The sequence below is a fragment of the Papaver somniferum genome, chromosome 3 (assembly GCF_003573695.1).
Source record: "Papaver somniferum cultivar HN1 chromosome 3, ASM357369v1, whole genome shotgun sequence".
NCBI classification, from domain to species: domain Eukaryota; kingdom Viridiplantae; phylum Streptophyta; class Magnoliopsida; order Ranunculales; family Papaveraceae; genus Papaver; species Papaver somniferum.
Window position 1 is genome coordinate 75553706 of NC_039360.1, and position 9906 is coordinate 75563611.

The window sequence follows — 9906 nt, forward strand, 5'->3', positions numbered from 1 at the left end:
AATGAATATTTTTACATTTGGAGAAGAATATTTTTGGTACAATCACATCATCAACATATTAATACCGCATCGTCAACCTGGTGCCACGTCAGCTAACTTCTTTCCATTCAAGTTGCCATATTTGCAACTTGCCGCCACGTCAGTAGAAGTTGCACCGCTTATGCCCCGTCTATTCACCCCGACTTACTCCACATGCAATTTTGTTTATTCGATAACTTCTTCATCGTGCGTCCGAATTTAACGATGTTTCGCTCGTTACGATCGCAAGTCAATTTCCAACATCATGAGGGTGGAATTTCAACATTTAAAGAAAAATTATTTTTTGAGATTGGAGTGGCGACATCGAAGAGGGACGCATTTTAAATCACCATATGAAGCCATAACGAAATCCTCAAAGATTGATTTTGTGTCGATTTAAGTCCACAACATGAAAAGTTCGTGCTTGTTGTGTAGATTTTCAAATCTCAAGACGCTTATGTTCGGTGATGATCATAACGACTACAGTTGATTGAGCTGTTGTAGTCAAGTTCCTCAGCAAATATTGCAGTCCAGTTGATCGAGTTGTCGTAGTCCTTTTTCATATAATTACTACAGTCCAGTTGATCGAACTGTTGTAGTCCAGTTTTTCTCGAAACTTTTTCAGTACAGTTTTCCTCACAACTGCTTCAGTCCAATATGATCGAACTTCTGTAGTTCAGTTTCTCAACAACTGCTTCAGTCCAGTTTTACTTATAACTGTTACAGTTCAGCTGATCGCAGCTGCTGAAATATAGTTCCATGGCAACTGTCTTCAATCCAGTTTTGATTCAACTGGTGCATTCCAGTCCCGCAAACAAATCTAGTTGTTGAGTCAAGCCGAGACGCTAAGGAAACTACACTAGTCATCGTCGCTGGAAAACATCAACATAACTAGTGGACATCCTAATCACCTCATAAACGAAGTCGCAATAACACTTTTAATATGTGGGATTGGCCCCCCGCGTGAATTCCAGATAGCAGACACCATCAACATTTCATGCGCGAGCAAGATGCAGCGAGGAAGTGCACCCTTGTGCGAGCATTGAGCATCATGACAATCACTATCTTCTGGGGGCGCGTTGCATATCACTTCAACGTGGATCACCATCACTTGGGGGGGAGATATGTAACACCTCATGGTCTAAAGTAACCCTTTTTGGGGCGAGCAGCGTAACACTCAACACGCTTGGGGGCGAGTTACGTAGCACCTAAATGCGATGCAAAATTTAGCTGCTGAAAATAAGAACAAATGGAAACCTGAACTTCTTAATCCTACAACGAGTTACAGGATTAAGAGGGGGGCGAGTATACACCCTAATATTTCGACGCAATTATTGCAATCAGTAACGTTAAACAGCTACAGTTAAGTTGATCGAACTGTTGCAGTCCAGTTCCTAGCAACTGCGGCATTCAGTTGGTCGCAACTGCGGCATTCAGTTGGTCGCAACTGATGTTGTCCAGTTTTGCTCATCAGTTCTGTACTCAGTTGGACGCAACTTATGCAGTTTGGTTTTATTTGTAATTGTTACACTCAGGTTTATCGAACTGTTTAAATCCAGTTCCCCAGCAGCGGCTGCAATCCAGTTGGTTGAAACTGCTGCAGTCCAGCTTTGTTCGTAGATCCTGCAGTCCAGCTGATCGCAGCTGCTGCAATGCATCTTTGCTCATCGCTGCTGCAATCCAGCTGGTCGAAGTTGCTGCAGTCCAACTTTGTTCGTAGCTCCTGCAATCCAGCTGATCGCAGCTGATGCAATGCATCTTTGCTCGTCGCTGCTGCAATCCATCTGGTCAAAGATGTTGCAGTCCATCTTTGTTTGTAGCTCCTGCAGTCCAGCTGATCGCAGCTGCTGCAATGCATCTTTGCTCGTCGCTCCTGCAATCCAGCTGATTGCAGCTGCTGCATACCAGCTTTGCTCAAAGTTGTTGCAACCCAGTTTTGCTCATTACTGCAGAGGACGGGTTTTTTTTTATGGTCGTCGCAGTCCAGTTTACCGCAATCATTGCAACCCAGTTCTGCAACAACTATAGCGATCTAGTCTACATTGCTGTTGTTATCCTGACTCATATAACTATTGACGACATATAAAGATCGATATCATATCCAGTAGAACGACCAAGACCATTTGAGGTCCAACAACACACAAAGTTTGTTACCATCTCAACTATTGAAGGATCACACCCTTTCGCTCGCAACTACCGCAGCTCAGTCTGTAATTGATAGCAGCTTAATACTAACAACTACTACTACCTAGTTTGTACGGAAATTACTGACAGTCTTCAAATTCAAGTTTCGTTTACAACAACACCTCACACAGATTCCAGCCGAGTGACTTCAAATATATCTCATCTTTTCCAACGACTGTTACCAATCTAGTTCTACGCAACTGCCTCAATTCAGTTTTACATCAACAGCTACAGCTCACTACTTCGCTCCGGTATCACGTTTTCGTTGCAGACCAGTCTGGTCTTCAATCCAGTTTTTGCATACAACAACAGTTCATACTCAACTGTTGCCTGCCGATCTTCCAGTCACAATAGCCTCACTTGGGAGCGTCTTGATTATGATTTCCGCAAACAACAAGGGAAGGCAGCCAATCACCTCAACAGCAATAATCCACACTTGGGGGTGAGTTTTGTCATTGAACAAGGAAAACAAAATTTTCTTAACCCCCAACAAGTTGGAGGTTAAGAGGGGGAGATGTTTGTACCATGAGTAAAAATACCACATAATGGGCCAAATTGCTACTTAAATCACCTTTTGGCCATCATCCAAGCCTGCCACCAGCCTACTGACTGAAGTAGCTACCAGCTAATACAGTGATCTATGAAGTCAACGCTCGGTCAATGGTCAAATTCAATCGCCGGTCAATTGTCGAAGTCAAGTTGCAAGTCGCGCCTCTAGCCAATTTCCAGTCATGTTTCCAGCGATGTTGCCAACCAGTTCCCGACCATCTCCCCCTGGCATGTCCCCCGACCATCTCCCCGGGCATGTCCCCCGGCCATGTTTCCAAGTACTGTCCACAGGCGGAATCCTCCATCCATTCTGCCATACCATTATGCATGTCAGCCAGTCATTCCATTCTGCCAGCAGAGCGAATTAATACAAATGCAAGGCAGTTTCATGCAGAATTGATTCCAGGAGGCATGCAGGGAAGTTTTATGCAGAATTGATACAGGGAGGCATGCAGGGCAGTTTCATGCAGAATTAATTCCAGGCATGCAGGGAAAGTTAATGCCATTCAAGTTTATCTCGAAATTAGATGTTCAATTGTATAAATAGGAACGCACTGGTAGAGGAAAGAGGGGGCTAGCTAATACAGAAAAAATCCATTGTAATTCTGATATCAATAAAAGATCACACCCCAAGGGGATTCGTCCGTGGATGTAGGCAAAACTTGCCGAACCACGTAACATTCGTGTCTCTCATCTTTATGCATGTTTCATGTTATTAACCATGTTTTCCTCATCATCACCAAAATCATCGTGTTTAGTGCCTGGAAATGTTTCTGGGTACAAACAATACTTTTATCTAGATTGAGTCTGACTGTCTAGTTGGTTCTCTAGAAAGTATATTGGAGTTAGTCCATACAGATTGTTAATCGAAATGTTGGGTGAGGTTGTTAGACCCCCGCTTTTTCAAACCTTTAAACCTAAACATGTTGAACTCTAATTCAATCGAACAAGTAATCAAGCAAAGTAAGCACACATCAAAGTTAGCGACGTTGAAGTGTGAAACCCAAATCCCGATTGCTCTCAGATGTATATAAGAAGTTATTGGTAACGAACTCATCTTGTTTTTGATTAATTTAATTTGTTTGATCAATAGAATAGGATTTCAAACATGAAATAAGGGTTTACAGAAGTAGGTTCGGCTCAAAAAATCGTGAAATTATTAGGCGAACCTAGCTTTGTTTTTCGTTTTAAATTTTTCAGAAGATCAGTTCGGCTGATCTTGGAATATCAATTTTGAGTCGAACCTAGTATATGATTTAGGGAAACATTATTTTCGGCTGATGCGACTTTGCTAGATTTTGAGCCGAACTTTTGAATAGGTTCAAACACTCAATGATATTCGGATGGTCTGTACATTGCTAGGTTTTGAGCCGAACTGTTGATTTGAAGAAGTTTTGGAATTCAATGATGTTCGGCTGATGCGACTCTGCTAGATTTTGAGTCGAACTGTTCATCTATGTATCATACTAGTTATCAGACGAACCTCCCTCTGGTTCGCCGAACTTGTATGTGAAAATTCAGGTTTTCGAGGAATTCAACCTATAAAAAGGGCGTTAAACATACCCAAGCATTATATTTTGTTTACGAGATGAAGATTCTCCTTCATCATTTGAATCCCCATCTTGAATTTCAATAATCTCAAAACCCTAACCTTTTTTTCACTTCTTCTCCCACTCTCAAAATCCCAACTCTCTTACACAAAAATCAGATTTTTTCAACTAATATAATACTAACAACTTAACTTTAATCAATCATATAGAATACAAAACAAAGCTTGGCTAAGTTAGGCTAGATAAAGAGCGGTTGAGATTTGTCTATGAAGGATAAATTTACGGCCGTGGTTTTTTCAACTAACCATTATAAATACTTTATTAATTAAGGTCCTATTAATTACTCATGATGAATGACTAATTAATTTTTCATGATAAATATTCATTTAATGAATCTGATAAATACATATTTTTTATTAATAAATAAGTTTATTAAAAACTATATATATATTGATAGGTAAAGAATTTGGTGTTGGCGAGTTTCGAACTCAGGTAACTGGTATCATCACGCAATGACTTTACCACTGTACTACAATGATCCCAGTTAAAAATTATATTAATAATTTTTAATGGTGGTAGTGAAAGAAGCAGTGGGTTGTAGAAACAGTGGCGGGTATTTGTGAGTGCTGGAGGTGGTAACATTACTGGTGGTGGAAAAAATAGCGGGTGTGGCGGTTTTTACGTACGGTGGTGGATGTTAGTGAATAGTAGTGGACAATAATAGTTTTGTGTCTTTACAAAATGGCAACATTCTATTTTGATAGATGTAGTTGGTTGTTTTAGCACAACTGGTAAGGACAAATTACAAATATTTTTAGGAGGATACTAAATCATATAATACAATATGATCATGACCGCTGGATCACCTAAATGCGATCCCAGCTATTTATAGTACCCGATCGAATAAATCACGATTTTTAGTATTAAAATAAAATTCATTACATTTCCAGAATACAAAACAAAGTTTGGACAAGTTAGGCTAGATAAAGAACGATCAAATTTATACTAGCAGAACATAAATCTACCGCTATAAATGATCACGTTTAATTAAAAATTAATAATAAATGTTCAATTGATATTTCATAATAAATGTTTTTTTAATTAATCAAATGAATATTTGTTTGTTGATACATGATAAATTTATTTGATATTAACCATATTAGTAAGCATCAATGGTGGTTGTGATGGTGGGCAGTGGTGGGGATTAGGGTGGTGGGTATTGGTGAGACTGGTGGAGTGGTGACGATAATGTGGTGGTAGAAGAAGTAGTGGTAGTAAGGTGAGAAAAGGGGTCCTAAGATATGCAAATTAAGCACTAATGGTGGTTGTGATGGTGGGTGGTGGTGGTGGGTCGGCGGTGGGGATAATGGTGGTGGGTATTGGTGAGACTGGTGGAGTGGTGACGATAATGTGGTGGTGGAAGAAGTAGTGGTAGCAGGGTGAGAAAAGGTGTCCTAAGATAGGTAAATTATTTAGTCACTCTTGGTTATTTTTCCTTTGTTTTGTTTTAATTTGATTTTAGTTTTCAAATTACTTTTTTTTATTATTTTTTAAAATTAAAAAAAAAAACTAAAGGCCAGATTTTTCCAAAAAAAAGAAGATTCTGTGATTTTAAGATTTACCGGGTAGGGGGCAAGAAGAAAAATGAAACCTATAAAAAAAATTACCAAACACAAGGCTACACGCGAATTAATTGTAATCGGTTCAGTTTCTCACATCTCTCTTTATTCCCTTTTTTTGTCATGGTTTCTGTTTCTGTCATTATTTCTCCCCTACTTCATGGGATTATGCAAGGCTACGCATGAATTAATTGTAATCGATTCAGTTTCTCACATCTCTCTTTATTCCCCTTTTTTGTCATGATTTATGTTTTTGTCATTTCTCCCCAACTTCGTGTAATTATGCATGCTTGAGAAATAGTTCATGATAACAGGTAAAGAGACAAGAAAAGAAATGGATCAAGAATTAAATATTATTATAAATTTTAGAAAAATGAATAACACAAATCCATGTAAATTGGGAACCCAACAATTTATATCAAAAAAAAAAATTAAATTCCAATGCTAACATATTTTGCAAGATTAATCTAATTGTTTTTAAAGTAATTTTATGTGTTTTTAGTTTTATTACAAGTTCGGTGAATGACCCTTTGATGATATTTTTTTGAAGTAGTGAACGAAGTAATGTTCTACTGCCCATAGGATTTGGTCTAATGATTAACTATGTTTGTCCCAAAGGGTTGTGTGATTTACATACACAATATTAAAAGACTCGATTCGAGGATAAGGACATGTTTATTAACCAACTCCTCAAAACATCTAGACCTGGATCGACGGTTCGATTCTTTTCAGACAATTACGACATGTATGAATTGATGGATACATTTAAAACACATATCTTTGTCCGTGCCGTTACGGCATGGGTTGAGACCTAGTTAACATTACAAATTAATCATTATCACTAAATCTAATCATAATCATTAAAACTAATTAAGTAAGGGTAATTATGCCATTATAAAGAAAAAGATGGATAAGGGGTAATGGTATCTTTTATCTAGTGACCCTGTTTTGGCATTATTTAGTATGCCTCAAAAACAATCATTATGCCCTCAAAACAGATTTCGTAGTTTTCACCGATAAAATTCCTTTCTTATTAATGGCGCAAGCCTAAAACTATATAAAAACACCAGTTGGGTACATGTAAGAAAAATTAAAAAATTTACGACCCAACAATTTGAGGCTAGCTCATTTGCTTTCCTATAGTATATTCAGCAATTACAAACTATCCCCATCAAAAACTTGGAGCACAATGCCAGGAACCTCACAAGATTGACGGATTAGATGTGGTGCCATGTTTTCGCAATCTTCCACTGTTACTGATTGTTCACAACTCTATACAGTAAACAAACTGAAGAAATTAGAAACAATAGAATTTGTTTAGCTAATGCTGTAAAAAAGGATAGTTCTTCATTATATAGACAAAATGGTTACTGAATTCCCTCAAAAATTGCACAAATATAGGAAGGCATCTACAAAGGAGAACAATTCCTTTTGTTACCTTCAACTAGCCCTCATGCTCTACCAAAAGATTTTCATTTGCAAGAAATGAAAATTGCATGCCTAAGGTTTGAGCTTAGAGACAATCCTAGTGTTAGTGGGTTTTTTTACAATAGCCAGAGTGACACATGACTTGCCTTTGTGCGAAAATAAGCAGGGCCTCAACAGCGTGATCAGCATATTTTCTCAAGATTTACAAGAAAAACAGATGATTACGACCTTCCCTTTCTAATTACTGACTCAGCACGAGATCAACAGTTGAATCATTAATCCACGAACATGAGTATCCCTGTTACAAGACGGAGTATAACTGCTGTTACGCAAATGAAAACTAACTTATATCTATTTTGCTGATCAACGAGACATTCCAACATAAAGTCACTCGTTAAGTAACTGAACAATATAGAAATAGCAGATTACCCTATGAAGACGGTACATCTCACCAGGCCCCCAGAAATCATCATCCTCGCCAATGTCCTGTGAGAAGAAAAATCAAACAGTTACTCATCTGTTTGAACTTTGAAGAGTATAAAATGCACCCTAACTATTCACGGCAACTAATTGTCATGTTCCGGGTACACAAGATGGGTAACCTAATTACACATACCATATCGTATCGATTGACCATTGCTGAATCTGCCTCATCATCCATCTGAAAATAAAAACATCAAATACTCAGATTATTAAGCATTAGAGAAACAAATCAAAATCATTTGCTAAGAGTAAGCCACAGTGAACTAAGTAACTTACATATGGAGACAATATCAAAGAAACAACACAAGGAAAGCAGAATTATTAAGAAAAACATTTAAAGAATCACATTACTACTGAATTATTATACTGGAAGATTCTTTTCAATTATTACATTTTCGCTTATCTGAAGCAGCTACATACTCAATGACAGCGGACAGTTCTAGACATCGATATCAATCATAGATCAAAACGGGTCAAGTAGCAATAATATCAGATGGCACCACGGAAACTATTACTTGAACAATTTCCCTTCCAAGTAAATGAAGTATTGCCACAGAATGTTAAATTTTCCGACTAACCAAGTCCTGAACAAATCGTTGCACGTAATAGACATTTAGAGCAGAATAAGCACATCCAAACAAGCACAACTTGTTTGAAACTTCCATCAGTATCAGATATAACACACCGTCATAAATCGTGCACACTTGATATCTTCCATCAGGGTCACATAATACATACTGCCATATAACCAGGTACAATAAACTAATCGAATTCATGGAAATGTACACAATCAAAGCAAATAGGATGATGGTTGGCATTACCAGCGGTTCAACTTGGACTTCTTTGAGTAAGATATTCTCATGAGCTGAATTCACCTTTTCAGCTTCAAGGACAAAAGGGCTTCTTTCCTAAGAAAATTTCAAGCAAATTAAACACAAGATAGCATAAATCTATAACAAATTTGAGTCAGCATCTTCTCTAATTACCTCAACTGACATACACTTCCATTTCTCAAACCCTTTTCCATCAACATCTAAAAAATTACCCTTTTGTAAACTTTCCCTGAAAAATGCAAAATTCATCATATTAGTTCCCCAATTTTTCCATCTCACATTTATTTTCAAAACCAAAACAATAAAAATGAAAAGAAAGAAATATTATTATACATGAAAAAGCAAAAAGCTGATCTTGGTTGGTCAGAGAAACCCTTTCCACCATCATCAATAGTTTGATTAGTTCCATCATCTTCACATTTCACAGTCTTTCTTTGATCTTCATCCTTAGTAAATGATTCACATTTTTTGTTTCTCTTCTTTCCTCCTTTTGTTCCTTGTTTTAGCTTACATTCATGCATATCATAAATGGCAATTGCAACTGAAACCCCACATAAATCACTACAACAATAAAAACAAAGAAATGGGTTTTAGGTACTGTAATAATCCCAACAAAGCAAGAAAGAAAAACCATTAAAAAAAGAAAAAAAAACAGTTAGCAATAATGGGGGTTTATAGGAAGAAACCATTTTTGGAAGGCACTTCCATCAGGAGCACGACATAGAGGGAAAACCCTCTTTCGATTTCTAAGTAGATTCGCCATTAAACCCTTGAAAGAAGAACTTCATTCAAGACCAGAAAGAAGGACTCCTCTGAAACTTTTTACCTTCCCTCTCCTCTCTCTCTTTCTACAACTTTTCTCTGTTTATCCGGAGGACCATGACATGACTCTCCAACACTGAAATGGCTCCAAAATACTAAACAAATGCGCCTTTACCTCCAATACTGGGGAACTGAAAAAAGGTGCCGTACATGCTCCAACGTGGCAATACTATCTTGGTGCACGTTAGTAAGTAACGGACCGTATTTATTAACGTGCGCTTTTCGATGGTTTTTTGTTACTTTTTTTTAGGTCGTGTTTGTCCCCTTGGAAATTCCAATCCTAGGCTGGGTTATCAAGAAAATACAATAAAAATATGTTTGTCTCATTCCAATCCTAATTTTGGACATGAACTACTAAATCTTCCTTGATTTTAGGAACTCAAAAAAATAAGGTTATGGTATTCTCCAAAATAGCTAGGA

At 37.6% G+C, this 9906-nt stretch overlaps 1 protein-coding gene across 2 annotated transcripts; it reads right to left on the reverse strand.

Moving 5' to 3' along the window:
• Positions 1 to 6939: 6939 nt before the first annotated feature.
• Positions 6940 to 9548, reverse strand: LOC113361370 (high mobility group B protein 7-like). Of its 2 annotated transcripts, XR_003365098.1 has the most exons (8): positions 9351 to 9548; positions 8998 to 9225; positions 8818 to 8893; positions 8653 to 8739; positions 7965 to 8009; positions 7778 to 7834; positions 7495 to 7646; positions 6940 to 7192 (listed from the first exon to the last, which is right to left on the reverse strand). XR_003365098.1 is itself a non-coding variant. In XM_026604631.1 (7 exons), the coding sequence occupies exons 1-7, from the start codon at positions 9425 to 9427 to the stop codon at positions 7590 to 7592; spliced, it is 627 nt and encodes a 208-aa protein (XP_026460416.1). In that variant the 5' UTR covers positions 9428 to 9548; the 3' UTR covers positions 7242 to 7589. The 2 variants fall into 2 exon arrangements, 1 of the variants encoding a protein (XP_026460416.1); XM_026604631.1 differs by lacking the exon at positions 6940 to 7192 and having other exon boundaries at positions 7242 to 7646.
• Between the last annotated feature and the right edge of the window lie 358 nt (positions 9549 to 9906).

Coding starts and splice junctions, on each gene's coding strand:
- LOC113361370 (XM_026604631.1), bottom strand. CDS start 9,427: ATGGCGAATCTACTTAGAAATCGAAAGAGGGTTTTCCCTCTATGTCGT. Junction 9,226..9,350: donor GGAAGTGCCTTCCAAAAATG/GTTTCTTCCTAT, acceptor TTATTGTTGTAG/TGATTTATGTGGGGTTTCAG. Junction 8,010..8,652: donor AAGTCCAAGTTGAACCGCTG/GTAATGCCAACC, acceptor TTTTATTTTCAG/ATGGATGATGAGGCAGATTC.